A 20,285-nucleotide genomic window follows, 5' to 3' on the forward strand; every position below is an offset into this window, starting at 1 on the left:
CTGTATGTATGCCTGCAGGCCAGAAGAGGGCAACAGACCCCATTGCAGATGGTTGTGAGCCACCATATGGTTGCTGGGAATTGAACTCAGGACCTTTGGTAGAGCAGGCAATGCTCTTAACCTCTGAGCCATCTCTCCAGCCCCTAAGGTAGCACTTTTAAAATGTGTTTTAGAGACTAGAGAGTAGAAATGCTGTATCAAGTATACAGTCACACCATTTCAACTGCAACTTTAACAAAATTCTTGGCCAATCAGAAGGCAACTTTATTTCAATGAAATAAAAATGAATATTTATCGTGAAACTAAAATGTAGAAAATTACAGGTAAAGTCAAACATTAAATACAGATATAGGATTTTGCTCTTGCCCAAACTCCATTGACCTACAGTGTAAAGATTTAAGATGACTAAACGCCCTTGCCACCATGCCTGGTGGCCAACTTGAGCCCCCTGGAGCCGTATGGTAGAAGGCAAGGACAGTAGATAGAGGAGGATGGCAATGGCACTGTCTTAGACTTAAAGTGTCCCTCCGAAGGCAGTGTTAAAGGACTGATCCCCGCTGGTGATCTGATAATTAAAGATGACTGCATTGCGTGGGTGTGGTGTGCAAACTTCACATCCCAGCACACAGGAGGGAGCATAAGGGGGAATCTCTGTGAGTTCAAAGCCAGCCTGGTCTACACATCAAATTCCATGCCAGCCAGAACTGTATAGTGAAATCCTCGCTCAAAACAAACAAACAAACAAACAAACTTCAGTATACTGGTCTACATAGTGAGTTCAAGGACAGCCAGAGAAAAGCCCTGGAGAGAGAGAGAGAGAGAGAGAGAGAGAGAGAGAGAGAGAGAGAGAGATTGGATTGGATTGTGAGAACTCTGACTTAAACAGCAAACTAACCCTATTGATAGGTTCATAATTTGATGACATTACTGTGCCGTGGTGGAGTTAGCTGGTCACTGGAGTAATAGCCATTTTTTATCCCTTTCTCCATCTCTTTCCTGGCTGCTATGGAGTGATCAGCTTTGATCTGCCATGCCCTGCTACCATATTATGTTCTTACCATGAAACAGCAGAGTCAGCAGGCATCCGCTGAAACCTCTGAAACTGTGAGCCAAATGAACCTCTGCTCTTGTTTCTCCTGGGAATGTTGTCACTGTGGTTTAAAAACAAGCACATCATCTACTGGAAAAAGATACACATCAAGCAAAGAGCTTTCAACAAAATAAAGGCAACATGCCACATTCTGTTAGAAGAGTGACAAGGGACTGTGCAGACTTAAAGTGGGGGAGGTGGAAGAATACGAGGTAGATAGAAAGCAGATGCTTGGCGTGAAATTTGACAGAAGCAGGCTTGCTGGTGTAAGGAACAGGAGGGGAAGACACAGCCTGTCTAACCTGCTCCTGCAGGATGCAAACAGACGAGGAGAGCTATGGCTGCATCCTAACCACAACAAAAGACCATAAGCTTACATGAAATAGTATGAGGACTGGGGATGTAGCTGATCGAACACTTACTGGCATACTTAAAGACTGGGCTCTATTCTCAGTACTTACTAAAACCAGGCACAGTGGTGCATAGCTCTGATTTCCGCCCAAGGGAGGTGGAGTTGAGAAGTTCAAAGTTATACTTGGCTACATTGTGAGTCTGAGGCCAGCCTGGGTTGTGTGAAACCTTGTCTGGAGACAGAATGTTTCTTTTGCATTTTTTTTCCTAACTCCATTAATGCAGTTCTCCAGCATGAACTTTGTAATTTGCAACATTGTGTTGCAATGGCAAAAAGTTGGGCACACCTGCCACTTTAACATACACAAAGGCCGGGAGACGGAAGTTGAGAAACTGAAAGGTTAGGGTGAAGTATGGAGAACTAGGAGAAACGTAGGGCCCTGGTCAAATAGTCTTGCCTGTTAACTGCTTGCCTGTACCCTATAAGAACAATTGAAACACAAGGCTGACAATGTATCTGAAATTTCAGTAAATCACTGTGGCTATAACTGATGGAAAGGACAGCAAGGTGTGTGTAAGTAATGGGATAGCAACTACCAGATTATTTCAGAAGGCCAGGTAAGAAATCTGGCTAATTCTCCCTAAGATAGTGACAAGGACTTTCAGAAAAGTAGATTCTTCTTAGAATGTTTTTTCTTCTTCTGTAAATAACAGAAAACCGAGAGAGATATAATTACGATTTCCTCTGAAAGTTGTCTTGGCAATGAAAAGCCAAGACCGTGTTCTGTTGTGGGAGGAACCCGGACTCCTTCTATTTGATTCCACTATTCAGACCCCTATTCCTCAGGTCTTTCCATGATCTAATATGGTTGATCCAGGGTCCATCACCCTGTCTGCATCCTTGTTAGCATAGAGGAGGAATAATGAGAGGCGATTTCCACTGAAGAAGGTTCTAGGGACATATTACATATTCCATTGACCACAAGTCAGCCTTATGTCCAAATTTAGCCGCAAGGAAGTTTTAAAAACTATAGGCTTTGCTCAAGGAAATCATGTGTTTAGTTAAAGACCAGAATTCTAACACTAGATTGACCCAGTCTCAAAGAGAAACGGAGTCATGCTGGTGGCTCACACTTTAATCCCAGCACTTGGGAAGTGGAGACAGGAGTGGTTTGGCTGGGTGGAGAGAGGAATATAAGGCAGGAAGAGACAGGAGCTCGGATGCAGTCTGAGGATTCAGTCTGAGCATGCAGTCTGAGGATCATAGAGATGGGTGCAGCGTGAGGTTTGGTAGAGACAGGCTCGCCCCTTTGGTCTGAGCATTGGTAGAGGTAAGAACTCTCCAGTGGCTGCTCTGCTTCTCTGATCCTTCAGCTTTCACTCCGAGAGCTACCTCTGGGCTTTTCTTATTAAGAACAATTAGAATTGGAGCTACAGAATGTACCGAATTATGCTCTAACAGATTCTGTCCCCTCACCCCGTTGCCCCTCACCTGTTCTTCTCTAAGCACAGATCATAAATGGAATGCATTACTAATCTTCTACACACACTGATGATGGATGCAGGTTTATGAAACCAATTCCGGAGATCCATTCTAACAGTGTAAATACAGAGCTGCAATGAGGAAGGCCTGGCAAGTTTCCCCTCAAAACGTGAGCTTAATTCAAATTAGAGTACTTCAAGCTTCAAATTTACCCTACTGCTGAGAATACCAGTAGGACGGTAGGACCTTTTAGGTACTGATTCCATAGAAGTATAGAGTATGTGTGGAGGATGCTTTAAGCGCATGTACACCTTTAGGTCAAAAGAGGACATCAGCTCCCACTATGGATGGTTGTGAGCCACCCCATGGTTGCTGGGAACTGAACTCAGGACCTCTGGAAGAGCCACCAGTGCTCTTAACCTCTGAGCCATCTCTCCAACTCCCCCTCCCCTATTTTAAAGATGGGGACTGAAGCGGCTAAAGAGCGGCTGGCACCACTGACTGCTCTTGCAGAGAAGCACTCACAGGGCAGCTTGCAACCACAACCATCGAGAAGAACAACTCCCAGGAATCGGATGCAGCCTTCTGGCCTCTGCAGGCATTTGCACTCACACATATACATACATAGACATAAATCAATTAAATCTTAAAAAAGAAGATGGGGACTAACTATGTCACCCAGTCTATCTTGAACTCTTGAGCTCATGCAGTCCTCTGCCTCAACCTCCAAAGTAGGACTACAGGTAAGCATTACTGTGTCTAGCTAAAGAAATGACTAACCTTAAAATTAATGAAATAAAATATATGCAGATTCCAGAGTTGGCTATCCCTATTGTCCTAGTTAGAGTTACTATAGCTGTGATGAAACACCATGACCAAAAAGCAAATTGGGGCCGGGTGGTGGTGGCGCACGCCTTTAATCCCAGCACTCGGGAGGCAGAGGCAGGCGGACCTCTGGGAGTTCAAGGCCAGTCTACAAGAACTAGTTCTGGAGAGAAAAGGATTTATTTGGCTTACACTTCTACATCACTGTTCATCACCGCCCACTGCCTCCCCAGTGCTAGAATGACAGACTTTCACCGATATACAAGCAATTTATTGATTGAGCCATCTCGCCAGTCAGTCCTAACTGATCTAGTTTTGTTCTTGAACACTACTCCCATTCCAAATAATATGGGTGTGAAGGAAGAGAGAGCAATGGGAACTTAGTTTATAAACTGAGCATCTTATTAATATTTGGGTCTGGGTGACAGCTCCGTGAATAAAGAGCTGGCCTGTGCAGTGGTGAGGGCATCAGTTCAGATCTCCGGAATCCATGCAAAAGCCAGACTGAGTGTGTGATCTGAGTGGTTCTGTGGCAAGGCGAAAAGACAAACAAATCCTCAGAAGGTCTCCAGCCAGGTAGTCTGGCATGTAGACCAGCAAGAAGCTCCTGTGACCGACCAGATGGAAGCTGAGGACTGAGGCCTAACCTTGTCCTCTGACCTCCATGTGGACTTGGGAGGCATGTCATGTGGCACACACATGAACACGCACACATCCATGAAGACTTTTAAAAGGGAATTGGGTTTTCCCGAGTTTCCCCTTTTAAGAATCTGGTCTCTTTAAAGAAAATTCCCAGTCTTCCCCTTCCCTTTCTCCCTTGTCTCTTGCCTCTCCTAAAATGACAATCTGATGACAGCAAGTGCTCACGGGACCTTGTGGTGGGTGGGGCAGGACAATGAGAGCTCAGCTCTGCACATAGGTCCTCACCAAGTTGAAGAAAGCTTTTGAGTTTCTGTTCTAGAGCATCCCACTGCTGAGATCCGGGACACCCCCAGAAGCATACAACCCCTAAGCTACAGGTCTGCTAGACTGCTTGTCTCCGCTTTACCGGGGAAGGAGCCATGTTATAAGAACATGTAGATTCTTCTACATGTCCCAACTGGTTTCAGAGGTATCTTAAGATAGCAGATTAGGGGGCTGGAGAGATGGCTCAGTGGTTAAGAGCACTGGTGGCTCTTCCAGAGGTCCTGAGTTCAGTTCCCTGCTAATGACTTTGTCTCAGCTTCCCTAAGGTGTGGTATATAGGAAACCCCATATTAACCATTATCAATATCTGGATTTAAAAAAATGCTAACATGGCTTCAAAATTGTATATGACCCCCTCTTTATTTATTTATTTATTTTTTTTATTTTTTGGTTTTTCGAGACAGGGTTTCTCTGTGGCTTTGGAGCCTGTCCTGGAACTAGCTCTGTAGACCAGGCTGGTCTCGAACTCACAGAGATACGCCTGCCTCTGCCTCCCGAATGCTGGGATTAAAGGCGTGTGCCACCACCGCCCGGCTGACCCCCTCTTTTGAAAATGTCTGGTTTTCTAGGGCTGGAGCAATGACTCAGCTGTTAAGAGCATTGGCTGCTCTTCCAGAGATTCTGAGTTCAGTTCCCAGCAACCACATGCTGACTCCCAGCCATCTATAGTGGGATCTGATGCCCTCTTCTGGCATGTAGGTGTACATGAAGACAGAGCACTCATACAGAAAATAAATAAATAAAATTTAAAGAAAAGTAGAAAGAGAAGGAAATGCCTGGGTTTTAAAAAATGTGATTGTGTTTTGGAGAACCAAATCTCTGTTTTTAGAAATCAAAGTTGTTGCTTGCTTTTCTTTTTTCTCCCCCCCCCCCTTATTTCCAGTCTTCTGCTCTTTTTTTAAAAAATTATTGTATTACTTTGTGTGTATGGGTGTTTTGCCTGCTTGCACCACATGCATGCAGGGGCCCTGGAGCCCAGAAGAGTGAGTGCCTTGGACCCCCATAGCTGGAGTTACACTGGGAGTGACCACGTGGATGGGTTCTGGAGAGCCAACCAGCGTCCGAGAGAACCAATGCTTTTAACCGCTGAGCCGTCTCGTCAACCCCCATTCTTTCTTGATTTTGATTTCTGATGCCACAGTTCTAGTAATCTTTTTGAGGATAATAATTACTTCTTCATGACCAAGGAGAAAGTTCCAAAGGGATATTAAATAGAAGTTTTAAAAATCTCTCACAATTTTTTTCCGTAAAGATGCCAGCCCTTTCATTCACATAGCCTTTCTTGTATCTCGTATTCTTTCATAGGAGGACAAATTTATCTTCGTTTCGGAATACCAGTAGAAATAAAATAAAAAGGTCGTAACTTTGTCATACTTCAGTTTCAGGATTCAATTTGGCAGTGATTTGAAAGTAAGAGTCCTCATAATCAACACCGATCACCATTTATTCAGTATATGAATTCTAGTTGTTAAAGAAATGTGAGCAAGTTCTGGAAAGCAGGCAGGGTCAGGAACGGCGGTCTGGGATAGGTGGAAGGATGGAAACCGTGCCTAGGTTTGAAAAGCATTCAATCTGGAAGTAAGCTGTTATCAACAGGCACATTTACCACTAAAATCGTTGACTCGGGTTTGTCATCATGAAATTTCTGCCACTGAGACTTGTAGGAAATTTAAAGGTTCCAAGAACCTAAGCCTCGAGGCTGGTCTCTTTCCATGGTGACTGGGAGGGCGGAACGAGACAAGCTTCCTTAAGAAGCACCGGGAACGCTAGCGCACGCGTTCTGCTGAATTTTGGGCCTCGCCTCCCGCCGTCCGCAGTCACGTGCGGACCGCGGCAGCCGCGTAGCTAGGTGGGGGAGGCTGAGCCGGGCGCCAGCCAAGGCAGGAAGGGAGGTGGCTGCCGAGCCATTCTTAAAGGGGCCCGAGAGATCCTGCAGCGACGGGCCGCTGACGGCCGGAAGGAAAATGGTGAGTGGAGCGGAGGGCGGCACCGTGGGGCTGGGCGGGCTCGCGGGCCCTTCCCGACTTCCAGCGGCGGCCGGGACGACCCCCGCCGCGGGCCGCCGGTTGGAGCGTGGCCTCCATGGACAGGGGTCTGGCCCTTGTGGTCCCCGCGGCGGGACGGGCTGGACCCCAGGGACGGCGTTGGCGGCGAGTGTTTGGGTTCCAATTGCATTCTGCCCTCGCCCAGGCTTCTTTCTATTTGCGTCCCCCAGTTTCCCGCTGCATAGACCCCTATTGCTGCATTCTTCAAGTCGAGGCCATTGGAACCCATGTGACCGGAGGTTCCATGGTCTCGCCTGTAAGCAACTGTCAGAGATTTAGTTTTGCTGCGTCTGGGTCCGTGGCTTCAGCTCTCCTTGACGATGGACCCCAAGCGTAAAGATAAAAGTGGAAAATTAAGTTAGTTGCCATCAAGGATCTTCTGGATCCTTCCCAACGTGCTTTTTAAAATACGGTCAAGTTCCATGGAAACAGCAACAGGAGAACACTGTTGTTTTCTGTAACTCCTCTCTTGGGAACCACTTCCATCTAGCTGCTAGACGCTAGCGGGTCTTGTCGTGGTCATTGAACCCAGGAAAGTAGTGGGTTTTCATCATTACGACCTTTAAACCACATTCCAGACTGCTGACACTCCTGTTAGAAGCATTCCTTTCGCCATGCTTCCCCCTAAGCTTCTGGGGTTCAGAACTCCTGACTTTTCCTCCTCCTCCTGCTGATGCATCTGTTTTCCTTGGATTCCGGTCTCCATTTCCTGGACTGTGCTCATAAGAACCCTAGCTAGGCTCCATCCTGAGGCTTCATTTTCTGTTGTATTTCCTTTTGCTGAATTCCTCCCTCCTGTTACCGCATACTTTGAATTGAGCTATGAGTTCCTATCTCTGACCTTACTTCTGAGATCCAACCAGAAGTGATATTCCACTTTCTGGTTAATATACTCAGGAAACAAAGCCGGACGGTGGTGGCACATGCCTTTAATCCCAACACTCGGGAGGCAGAGGTAGAGGGATCTCTGTGAGTTCGAGGCCAGCCTGGTCTACAAGAGGTAGTTCCAAGATAAACTCCAAAGCTACAGAGAAATCCTATCCTGAAAAACAAAACAAAACAAATATACTCAGGAAACACTTCACCACACAGATACCACAGAGGCTCTTCAGTTTGTCCAAAAATAACTCAGTCCTCCTGCCCCCACATCTGATCATCATTCAGCCAGAATTCTGTAACTTGACTAAAGGTGCCACAAGCCAGAAGTCAAGTTGTCTTTGTAAGCCTTTATTTCCTCCATATTGAATCTAGCCCAATTCCTGTGTAGTGACTAAGGGAAAGAGCTATAGCTGCCAGGCTACCTGGTTGCTTCCTGGGTCCACTACCTGTATGTCTTAGATTTGGGGGAAGATGCTTGTAGCCAGTCTGAGCTTTGACATTTCCTGCTAAATGTGGGATGGTGTTAGTGTAGGTGATATGGTGTGGAGCACAAAGCAGGAATCAGCTTTGTGCTACGTACACAGAAACTTAACTGATGTTCCTCAGTTCTTTCTTATGCTGATGTTCAGCCTTTCAGCCACTTGCCATCTCTTATCCGAAATGGTAACTGGTGCTGCTGTGTTCTTCCTGGCTCTCTGCCTGTTTGCTGCATATCAAAACAAATATGATCTTATCAGAATCAAATATGGCCATGTTTGCCTTCCCCACAATACCTACAGAGTGTTGACAGCTTCGATTTGCCATGGGATAGAAATCTGAGTGCCTCCAGGCCATAGCCTTGGTCCTCGCTCCTGTTCAGCGTGGGCAGCTGAGTCACACTATGGTCTCATGATTTGGGCTGCTATGCTCACTTCAGTCACTTTAGATGGCTTTTTCCTGTGACCGTGGTGTTCTTCACCACCGTCACTTCTCAAAGCATCTGTGCTTCTCCGTGCTAGCATTTATCATAGGGACCAGCCTACAAATTTTTGCCTGGTCTTTTTTGATGTAGGTCTCTTCTCTACTAGACTATCATGTAAGCTAGCACTTACCAGAGTGTTGGTGCTCATTAACTATTCATTTATGGAGTGCACCAATAAATGGGTCATTCCCCACCTAGAATTGTCTCTATCGCCTTGTACTCATTCTTAACCGCTTCCAAATGTAAACATGACTAAGAGCTGACCATTCTCTTCTCTCTCCCCGCCCTTTCCTTTTTAGAAAAGACAGTTGATCCTCCTGCCTCAGCCTCTAAGTGCTGAAATGACAGACATGTGCCACCACTCCTGGTTTCTGAGTCTTTCTTGTAGAATGGGGTTTTGTTGTGGCTTTGGGAAGGGAGAAAACACACTGAATTACACAAATTAAATCAAAGCATGTTTTCCTCGGGTCACACGAGGCAAGTAGCCAGCAAATAGAGTTACACATTGAACGTGTGTTCATGGGTTCCTGGCCTATGATGTCACGCTTACACTTGTGGTCTCATTAGCAGAGCTGAAAGGTAAGACTCGTAAGTCAAACTGGTTTTGTCTAAATAAAAATCAAAAGTTTTTATTAGCTTCATTATATTTTTGATCAAAGAAGATTGAATTTTAGCTTTAGAAGTTCCCAATGACTTAGCATCTCTCTAAAAGCAGGTAGAAGACTAAACATATATCCCAACAGTGGTATTTTTGTTGGCTAGTGCCCTTGGCTGGCGTATACTTCCTGACTGATTGTGTAATTGCACCATTGTATGACACACGTCACAGCTTACTGATATCAGAGTTCAGATTTTTAAGGACAGTTAAAGTGATAGCCATTTCCTGCTTTAGTGGATGCTGTCTTTAGTCCAACAGAGGATCAAGCACCCAGGCTTCCATTACATTTTTTTTTTCAAACTTAAGTTTGGAAGCCTTGGTGCTTTAAGGTTCTGATGAGAATTGTCCAGATTTTCCTGAAGGGGAAGGGGAAACTTATAAGAAAAGTCCAAAGTAAGTGAACTTTTGCAGCTTGACTCAGACCAATTGTAAAAAATGTAAAACAATGAGGGGATTTGGACATTAATTAGGTGTTGGAGACTAGAATTCTGGGAGGGTTTTTCAAGCAGAACGATTACGATGTTTTATGTTTCTCATGACATGTGATGTCTTCAAGTGATGAATAGTACAGTGTTTCCAAGTGAATGACCTGTAGCCTTTGGGTGAGACCGTCCATTGGGCCTAGTGATGTCCTGTGGGCAGTGAATGGAGCTGAATGATTAATGCATAGCATTTCACTATTCTGTTCTCCACATTGGTATGCTTTGCAACGTTCCTTTAATTAATTTTATTTTATTTTTTCCTTTTTTGGAGACAGGGTCTCACTCTGTAGCTCCAACCTTTCCCAAACTCAGAGATCTTCCTGCTTCTTCTCTCTAGTGCTGGCATAAAAGGTGTCCACCATCATGCCTGGCTGATTTTGCAATTTTACCACTATAAGCATCAGAGCATGGCATGTTGGCACACACTTGCAATATCTATACTACTGGAGGGGCTAAAGCAAGGAGAATCACAAGTTTGAGCCAGCTTGGGGAGGGGGGGGGAATAAATCCTGTCAAATACTAGCCAGCTGAGGGCTGGTTTGATGGGTGAGTATTTAAAGTAATTACTGTACAAACACAGGATCTGAGTTTGAAGCTTTGGAACTATGAAAAGCCATAATCTCAGTGATCCAACAGCCAGGTGGGAGGCAGAGGCAGGAGAATGCACAGAAGCTCACCGGCTAGCTAACCTTTTCACATAGTATGCAGAGGGATCCTGTTTCAAATAGTGGAAGGCTAAGACTAGCACCCAAAGTCATCCTCTGACCGCCACGTGTGCACTGTGACACATGTATGCCCAAATTCACATAGATGGATGTATGTGCACATAGAATTTCTATCTGTGCACCTGAAAACAAGCCAGCTAACTAAACAACAACAAAACAGCTAGCTGGATGTCATAGCCATGCCCTGTAATACTAGCATTTAGGACACTGAGGCAAGAGGGTTGTAAGTTCAAGGACAGCCTGGGCTACTTACCAAGATTCTCAAACAGAACAAAATAAAAAACAAAAACAAAGCTAAAAAAATATAAAACTATTTCTGTCCTCTTGTTTGTGGTGATAAATTACACCACTAAAAGAAGAAAGCATTTGACGATTTCTGGGGAAGATCTGTTATTATTTCTTCATAATCTCTAAGCATTTCTTTTGGCTTTTATATTATTTCATCTGCTTTTGCTTTTGTACATTTGCTCCTCTTTTTCAAGGAAATAGATTATTGAGTATACTACAAGGGGGATCGGACTGAGCAGCCACCAGAGTATTGCCTGTCTTTTTGTACATTCTTTTGTTGTTTTTTAAAGACAAGGTTTCTCTGTGTAGTCCTGGCTGTCCTGGAACTTGCTCTGTAAACTAGGCTGGCCTTGAACTCAGAGATCTACCTGCCTGTCTCCTGAGTGCTGGGATTAAAGGTGTGCACCACCACTACCCAGCTAAAGATTTATTTATGTATGTATTTTATATGCATGAGTGCTTTGTCTTCATGCCCACTAAAAGAGGCACCAGATCTCATTACAGATGGTTGTGAGTCACCAGTGTGGGTGCTGAGAACCGAACTCAGGACCTCTGGAAGAGCAGCCAGTGCTCTTAACTGCTGAGCCATTTTTCCAGCTCTACTTTTGTACATTCTTAATAGCTAATTTTATATCTTTGTAGTCAACTAAGATATAAATTGTTCATTTTTACTGTTAGGTTTATTTCTATTTTCTTTATAGTTGTGAAACTCCAAAAAGTAAAATGATTTTCCTGTTCTTGCCATGCAGTGTGAGATCCTGTGCTTCCTTATCTGACGCAGGTGACAGCCCTTCACTTCCATGCTTCTGCCCTACCTCTCACTTCACATAAAATACTTCTTAGTATGTGCTTGGTTTTTGAAATATTTATTAGCCAAACAGGATTAAAGTGAAGCTCACACTAGAGATGAACAGGTATGACTAATCCGTGTAGATCCAAAGGTCAGTAGAGCTGAAAGTTCTTTAATGTGCACAAATATTGAAGTCATGGCATTTTAAGTGTATGTATCCTCCTCTCTCTTGTAGAGTGAGTCTTTGGTGGTTTGTGATGTTGCTGAAGATTTAGTGGAAAAGCTGAGAAAGTTTCGTTTTCGAAAAGAAACCCACAATGCTGCCATTATAAGTAAGCTGAAGTTGCCTCAAAACTCTCTGATGTGGTTTGTGTTCTCCTACAGTTCCTTTGACTGTGCTGAGTCTTTAGAAAGTAACAGTTCTCCCATCTGCTGTCCTTGTCACTGCCACCTCACCCCCCAGGTCACTGCCCACTCGGCTCAGAAGCTGATTGTCTTGGTCCCTTAGGAATGAGGTCCTCATTTGTAGTGACTTTTTTGTCTTTCTCAGGGGTCTAACATTCACACCCAAATGGTAAAGTTCAGCATCTGTCTCCTTCTAACTGTATGTTACTTCAGTTTTGTGAAGAGGGCTTTACCTATTTTTGTAGCTAATACTTTGTGGGCAATGATTTAGGTGAAGGAAGGTTGAGGGACTGAAGATGTAGACCTGGCCTAACAGGTCCATCAGGCAGGTGGGTGTTACATCAACTCGTGACACCTTAAGAATTTTGGTTCTGTTACAAATACTATCATGTGGTCCTATGGTTCTTTTGTTTGTTTATTATTATTTTTGCTGTATAAGTGCTATACATGTATGTCTGCATGCCAGAAGAGGGCATCAGACCCCATTATAGGTGGTTGTGAGCCACCATGTGGTTGCTGGGAGACTGGGAATTGAACTCAGGACTTCTGGAAGAGCAGCCAGTGCTCTTAACCGCTGAACCATCTCTCCAGTCCCTTTTATGTTTTTTTTATTTTTAATGGCCATATGGTTCTTAATAGGGAAGATGTAATAGTGCTGTTTACCCCAACAAATGAGGCTGTTTGAAGTCACATTGTATGTCCATAGGATTTAATGTGAATTTAGTACAAACTCCAACGTAGTTTATTCTTTACACAGATAGAAAGAATAAAGGCATGGGTGACCCTAAGTTTCCTTTGATTTGGGTTTGGATTATATCATTTATATTTGAATATATTTGAACAGAGGTGGAATTGGTAATTCACTTCCTTAGACTAATGACCATATGCCATGAAATTAGAATGTTGGAGAAGCTGAGGGTCTTGGGGTTTCTCTCTTCTGAGCCCTGGCCAGCTCTTCTTTGGCAATTCTAATCATGTTGCACATAGAGTCTTGGTCAGAGTTACTCTTCCAAGCCTCTTTATTTCGAAAGATACTCTGGAGTCATGAAGCTCTCCATCCATGCAGTCCATGTGAGGAGTTGATAAGAGTCGAAATAGGCAAGTTCCATGTTGGGAATCATACCCAGAAGTGGAAAAGCTCATACCTCAGTGTATTTATGCTGTGTTTCTTGATGTCTTAGTTATAGGTGCTCCCTCCCTCCATACAGACTAGAGCTGCATGGGCTGCATGGACTGTGTAGTCTAGGTCACCTGGAGTCACGCTTTACTTATACTGTTTTCCTTATAGTGAAGATTGACAAAGATAAACGCCTGGTGGTTCTGGATGAAGAACTTGAGGTTAGTTCAGTGTGCTAATACAATTTTTATAGTTAAGCCATGTTTGTTATCTAAACAATGCTGTGTTTGTTACGTGTTCTGGACCTCCTTAAATACGTGCTGATTATGCATGAAGAGCATGGCTAACTGTTGCTTCCACGTTGTCTGCTGATTTAACTGCCTTCTGTAAAGCAATGAGATCCAGCGTGGTAAGTAGGAGCTGGCGGTCTGTACCGAGCTGTGCACAGAGTTCTATCAAACTAAAGCCGGCCACTGGAGGGGTTAGTGGAGTTGCTGTTTCCTCTGCGGGTGTTTCCCCACACTGGAACCTGAGCACAGTAGGAACACTGTCCTTTAGCTCCATGTTTTGTTAATAGAAGCGCTTTTGTGATGTGATAGCGAATTCCTAGCTCTTAGCAGATCGGGTGCTCAGGGGATCTTCGGCTAAGAACGTGCTTCAAAGTTTCTTTTCTCCGTGCTGCCAGGGCGTCTCCCCAGATGAACTTAAAGATGAACTGCCTGAGCGGCAACCTCGATATCCTTTTCTGAGTGGTTTGGGACAATTTTTGTTAGTCATCAGGATTTTATTTATGAACCCATTTGTTCAGCTTTCAACAGATATATTTTATATGGCCTGCAAAGAGAATGGGAGGACTGTTGGGGGAGAAAGGGGACAGTAAGGGGAGACGGAGGACAGCTGTGAGCAGAGGACTAAATGAAAGACTGGAACCGCTGGTGTATTGTGCTGTCTGAGACGCTAATAAAACACCATGGCCACGGCCCAGTTAAAATACCTATGTGTGTCGTAGACAAGAACAAGGAAAGTTGATGCATTTAGATTTTGTTTTAAAATTCTTTCTTTAATATGCACATAGTAAAAACTGATAAAGAAAAATTAAAGCTGTACTTTTAACAAGTTTCTTTTTGAGAGGCCACATGATTTTATAATTTGTCCTTGGGGCCTGTTTTGTAGACTGATAACAAAAGTGTGGTGTTAGATTGAATGAATAAGGCCATTCACTAGCTCCGGGTGTTGATTATTGCCTGTCCTAGAGCAGGGGCTTTAGTTTCTTTAACTTGAGAAAAACCTTCATTGTGTATAGTTATAAGTACCAGCATGATGACGGAAGAGTCTCTTACCCTCTGTGCTTCATTTTCTCCAGCCCTGTTGGTGAGTCACTTTCTCTAATAATGTCTACTTGGCTTTGATCCAATTGAACCGCCTTTTGCTATGTATAAAAATGAAGTTGTTGAGTAGCCTAAACTGAGGTCAGTTGATGTGTGTGTTTGTGCACACACCTTATACACTCTAGAGCCGGTATCATAAAGTGTTATCTCTCAGGACGCACTTATCTCCTCCGGTTAATTCCTAGAAGTGTAATTGCTGAGTTCAATCATAAATTCTCATGATTCAGAAATATAATGGCACCTTTTAGATTCAAAGGTATATATTTTAGTCTTGTTAAGTATGTGATCTTTGTGCGGCTGTGGTACTACGCATATGTTTATCTTTGTAAAAGGAGGTACTAGGGATCTGCCTGTAATCTTGAAGATGCTCCTTGTACTATCACAATTAAAATAGTGCTGAATAAAGTTTTTAAGTGTCAAGACTGAAAGTCAGGGTCCACAGGAGACCTAGACCCATTTTAACTTTGAGTTGTCTGTCTTTGTGTAGACAGTATACATGGAAGAATTACAGTGTAGCCCTATACGTTTATATCAAAGCTTCTGTAAACTTAGTAACCAGATCTTTGAGAAAGACCTTTGTTTCTGTGCTGTGTCTTCCAGGGTGCAAGCCTGAGCAGCAGATGATGTACGCAGGGAGTAAGAACAAGCTGGTCCAGACCGCTGAGCTGACCAAGGTAGTGTCTGCCCGACATGTCTCCTGTAGCGAACAGCGTGACAACTAGGGAGCATCTGCAAACGGGTTCTCTCTAGCCGAAGCCCTGTAACTAATGTGCTACATAGAATAAAGCTTTGTACTAAGAGGAGGAGAACCATAGTAATCTTTGAACCAAAATGTGTTTTTAAAATAATTTGATTTTAAAAAAGTAACTTTCAAAATGTGAGTAGCTTCACATAGTGGTACATGCCTGTAAACCCAGCACCGGGGGTTCAAGGCTACTTTGGGCCACATAATGAGATTATCCTAAAAGAAGGAGAAAAGCAAAGGTCATGGTAACCACAAAGCTATTAGGTCTTTGCTACTGTCTGCACCATAATGTACTAGAGCTGACATGCAGTCTGCACATGACTCTTACAGCTGCTGGCATCTCGCTCTGTACAGGTGTTGGGATTGACGGTCATCAACAGACTCATTGGATGATGCGACTTAGCACCAAGCCTCATAATCTTGAGTTTGATCCCTAGAACACACATGGGAGAAATAGAAAACCAACTTCTGCAAGTTGTTCTCTGGCCTCCAGACACATACTATGGCTCATATGTGCACACATGTGCTTGCACACACACACACACACACACACACACACAGATACAAGTGCCATTAAAGGTAGAAAGAAAAGCAGCATCAGAAGATGAATGACTTGTTCCGGGTTGTGTGTTAGTTAGAACTAAGATTCCGATTTACGTCTGGTTCCAGATCCCATCTGTTTGCTGTAACTTCATCTCCCTCTAGCCTTGTGCTCCCTGGGCTGAATCAGATTTCTGCTGGAGAACTGTAGCTGTGGACTTTGAGTGTAGCCTCATCAAATTAGTCAACAGCTGGTGTTAGCATCTGATACTCAGACTGTGAAAGCGTGGCCTTATGTTTCTTCAGCTCCTCGCTGGGTTGATTTTAGATATGCATGCTTGGCTGTCTTTTCTAATGGGCAAGGTTTACAGAATTATTCTTTGAGCATGTATGTGCTGGTTTAGAATTTGTGGTTCTAAGAGTGCAGGTTTTATGCCATCTTGATTGCTATACTTTGGTAACTTAAGTATTTAGCACTTAAAAGGAGTTAAATATTGCTGAGAAGGTACATCTGATTTACTCAGATTAAGTCATTGTCATGACCAATATGAAGGAAACAGAACATGGTATTTAATACTCAGTGCAATGTAGGGTTTGGTTTTTAGAGGGATGGACTATGACTTCAGTTTGTTTGTTTTTTCCTTCCTTAAGGTATTTGAAATAAGAAACACTGAAGACCTAACTGAAGAATGGCTACGTGAGAAACTTGGATTTTTCCACTAGTGTGAACTTCTGTGTTTCTAAAGTATTTATGTATTAACCTGACCATACTGGAACCAGACATAAATAGTTAATTTATGCCTCAGAATGCACTGTTACTTACAGTTTGTTTCCTGCAGTAAAGAAAACGTCTTCATTTGTGCAGTCTGAACAAAGGGGAAATCATCTTCATAGTAACGGAACTTTGTGACTGTGGCCTTGTGTTTGTCATTGTTAGCTGGAACTTTTCTCCAGGGCTGATATGCATCCTCATGACTAATTTCTGTGATTATGGTTCAGAATGTACTGTTTGCAGTGGGTATTAGGCTATGGTAGACAGCAGGTCCTCCGTTGACCACCCCTGGGCACGGGCAGTCTGTAAGTGCAGATAGTGTTCCATCACTTGTCACGCCATCCAGGTTCCTTTGGGCTAATGTCTCAACCTGGCCGATTTTGAGCCAAGAGCAGTGATTTAGTAGAACCTCTGTTGCACTTTCCATAAGTTTTCCTTCTTTCTTGGTATCCTGTAGCTTTGTAATCAAGTGTAGAAACTATATCAATCACTCATTCTTATGGTCTGTGAGTTGGATTTTATGGTAGAGTTAGGATTATTAGGTTTTCTTCTTATGAGAAATAGAATCCTAGTCTTAGAAGCTGGTGAGTTATATAATCAAGGGCTTCATTCCTGATTATGTCACTGATAGGGAACTTGGAATGTGGCTTGGTAACACTATAAAGCACCTCCTAATGTCTTGTGAGCACCGTTTTAAATATGTTAATACTGTGCCTTTGATTTGTCAGCATTAACATTAGTTTAAGACCTCTACACTGCCAGTATTCTAAATTTGGCGAAATTAATACTTTTTTAAAAGGTTCAAGTAAAACAATTTTCTAATATGTATAACTGAAGTTTGTAATAAAACCAACTTGTTATTTTTAAAATTCCAACTATCTGCCCAAAGTCGTGAATATGTGGTAGGTGTGAATTATGATTTGGGGTATAATTACTATTAGTTTTGTGCCATGTGTAAGCATTACTTAAAATGTTGGTCATAGTTAATAGCAACATATCAGTTTATCCTAAATGTCAGAAGAAATTCTATTATGGACAAAGCCAGTCATGTTAGATGGTAGCACCATTGTTAGGAAGCAAGACTTCTAACCTACTTGCAGTTATTACGTTACACTTAAGAAAACATGTAAGAAAAAAAAGAAAAAAAAAAAGAAAACATGTAAGAAACTGATGAATGGTAATTTGACTTAAAGAGAAAAGTAGAGAGACTATAGAGGCTGGTCAAATTCTTATATTAAGAAGGTAATCATTTTGAGCTGGGCAGTGGTAATGCATATGCCTTTAATTCTAACACTTGGGAGGCAGAGGCAGGCGGATCTCTGACTTCGAGGCCAACCTGGTCCACAGAACTAGTTCCAAAACAACCAGGGTACACAGAGAAGCCCTATCTAAAAACAAAACCTAGCAAAAGCATTTTTATGCTGGTGCAGTTCATTGCATACTGTTCGTCTTGCTTAGGGTTCTGTGGCAGCTTTGCTGGAGGAAAGGTAGTTGGACTTTGACAGTGGAGTGGCATGTGTTGTGTGCTCATTAACCTGTATGTCAGGAAGCAATTGCAAGTGCTGAAGGAGGTGTTTGCATTGGCTCATAAATGGAAAAGTCCTTTATTTTGGTTTCCAGAGAATGAGAAAAGTTCACCCAAGAAGTTTGAGATACAATGCAGGTTTTTTGTTATGGGCTAGAGAATAGCTTGCTAATAATCCTACAGAAAGCAAATGAGATCCAAGTGGAGAGTGACTTTAATGTTTCTGAATGAAGCAAATAAGGTTTTGTTTCAGCTGGTTGCATAAGTATGCTGTTGAAAGTAGTGCTACAAGAGTGTACATTTTAATACAGTTCCTTCTTTTGGCTTGCACATTTAACTTAGTTTTGGAAATCTTGAGGTCTTCCATCAGGTTGAGGGCACTGGCCTGCCGTACACAGAACTCTCCAGTCCTCCAGCAGCAGCACCGCGGCTGCCAGCAGCTGGCTTCTTGAGCTTTTCCAACCCTTCCCAGTAAGTGTGCCTTTTGGAAGGCAGCACATTGGATTGGGTCATCAATAGAACATTTTTATTCTGCCTGTCCTTAACACGGGTTTGTAAGTCCTATGCTCCAAAGTATTCCTCAAATATTTATGTACATTTCCATTTAGCTAAAATTTACATTCTTTTAAAGTATTTTTATTACTTTTCTACCTTTCCATAAAGAGTATGTCCCAATTCCATAATTCCAGCTTTTACACTCCATGTCTTTCTGGAACAACCATTCCTACTCAGCCTTAACTCTTAATTTTTCCTTTTTGAAAGCCACTCTTTCCAGGAAACTCTTTTGTTTTCTAAGTCAGCATTGGTTCGGAAATTTCTTATCTTCTCTAAATTGTGCATAGCATCTAATGTCAGAGCCAACTAAGAATTACAAAGTGTATTTAATACAGTTTTTGTGACAACATGGGTGATGTATGAAGAAAGGTATCCTCAGGTTACTGTGCTGAAATTCCAAAATGTCTGAGTTTTGAACAGTAATCGCTTTGTTCTGATATTGAAGCAATTATGTTAGGGAAAAGCTGGTTGACTGTTTTGTTTAATTGACTTCTGAACTCTGTTGGAATTGTCTATCTGAAAAGTTAACTGGAAGCCTAGTGCTAACGTGAGGGCTGTTACTAGATTGTTTGTCATTACTAAATGATTTGTAGCAAATGTGTGTGAGCATTTCCCCTCCCTTTTTGTCTCCTATTTTCAGGAGCCAAACTTAGCCATAAACTGTATCCTGGTCTGACACTTTCACTAATGGTTTCCAGTTAGAGGAGTTTTTTGCCAAATTAAACTTGGCTCTTATCCCACCCAGACAGAAACTAAAGAAGGTGCACATAAGAAATGTTTGGACACTTGTAAAACTCATGTGAGGGCCTCAGTCTGTATATGGACTAGTGAATGGATATTTTCATAAGGGTTGAAATGCCAATATTTGGGAAGTAGAGAGAAGAGTATATTCTATCAGTTCTATTGAGTGTTAATATGGTTGTATTCCTTATCTGTTCTCTAGACTGATAATACTGGAATCCATAAAGTTTGAGCCTTTACAATTTATGTGAAGAAATGTTGCAAACATTTCTAGATGAATCTTATTTTGTATTTCTGGAAGAATGTACATAATCTCCTAGGCCTCTTCGTGCTGACGGTTCCAAGGCAAATGTTTGCTAGGCCATTGACATTTCAGATCAGTGAGCATATTCCTGCAATGTTTAAAACAGTCACACTAAGCCTGTGATAGAAACAGTTTCTTGCTTTTCAGAATATAAATACTTGAATATTGTTTGAGATCACCAACATGCCAGGGCAAGTCCCACTGATTTTGATGGTCCAATATAATCTCATTCAGGAGGCTTGAAACATTAGTGGTTTAGTCTTGTGGATTTTCACAGTTCTCTGTCACTGTTTAAGAAAACCAACAACTGGCACTCCTCCTTAAGCTGTGTTTCAGTCTCTTCTAGTTCATACCGCATGTTTATTTTGGAGTCTTTGGTAAGCATGGTACTTGTATTGGTTTAAATAAAATGCTAACACTAAAGGACGCCTAGTGTTTCGTTTTTCACCTGCCTTCCACCCCTCCTGTGAGTTTCTGTGAGTCACGTCCCCATTTAGCAGTTTACTTTGTTGGGGAAAACCAAATAACAATAATAACAAAAACCAGGAATCCTTGGGCAACTTGATGGAATGAGAACATAATGATGTGGGACTTTCTAAAACTCGGTCTGATGCAAAAATGATGGTGAATAGCAGTAGAGGCAGAAGGAG

General features: G+C 42.7%; 1 protein-coding gene across 2 annotated transcripts; it reads left to right on the forward strand.

Moving 5' to 3' along the window:
- Positions 1-6,552: 6,552 nt before the first annotated feature.
- Positions 6,553-17,385, forward strand: Gmfb (glia maturation factor beta). 2 transcript variants are annotated; one of them, XM_026783216.1, is made up of 7 exons: positions 6,553-6,682; positions 11,779-11,875; positions 13,237-13,286; positions 13,751-13,800; positions 14,351-14,436; positions 15,054-15,127; positions 16,390-17,385. In XM_026783216.1, the coding sequence occupies exons 1-7, from the start codon at positions 6,680-6,682 to the stop codon at positions 16,459-16,461; spliced, it is 432 nt and encodes a 143-aa protein (XP_026639017.1). In that variant the 5' UTR covers positions 6,553-6,679; the 3' UTR covers positions 16,462-17,385. The 2 variants fall into 2 exon arrangements, with proteins under 2 accessions (XP_026639017.1, XP_013204658.1); XM_013349204.2 differs by having other exon boundaries at positions 14,354-14,436.
- The last annotated feature ends 2,900 nt before the right edge of the window (positions 17,386-20,285 follow it).

The sequence above is a fragment of the Microtus ochrogaster genome, chromosome 17 (assembly GCF_000317375.1).
Source record: "Microtus ochrogaster isolate Prairie Vole_2 chromosome 17, MicOch1.0, whole genome shotgun sequence".
In the NCBI taxonomy this organism is placed as follows: domain Eukaryota; kingdom Metazoa; phylum Chordata; class Mammalia; order Rodentia; family Cricetidae; genus Microtus; species Microtus ochrogaster.

What these genes read in the sequence shown, in the direction of transcription:
- Gmfb (XM_026783216.1), top strand. An exon ending in CATTTTCTCCAGCCCTGTTG is followed by an intron (nt 14,437 to 15,053) that starts GTGAGTCACTTT and finishes TGTGTCTTCCAG; the next exon opens with GGTGCAAGCCTGAGCAGCAG. An exon ending in AGACCGCTGAGCTGACCAAG is followed by an intron (nt 15,128 to 16,389) that starts GTAGTGTCTGCC and finishes TCCTTCCTTAAG; the next exon opens with GTATTTGAAATAAGAAACAC.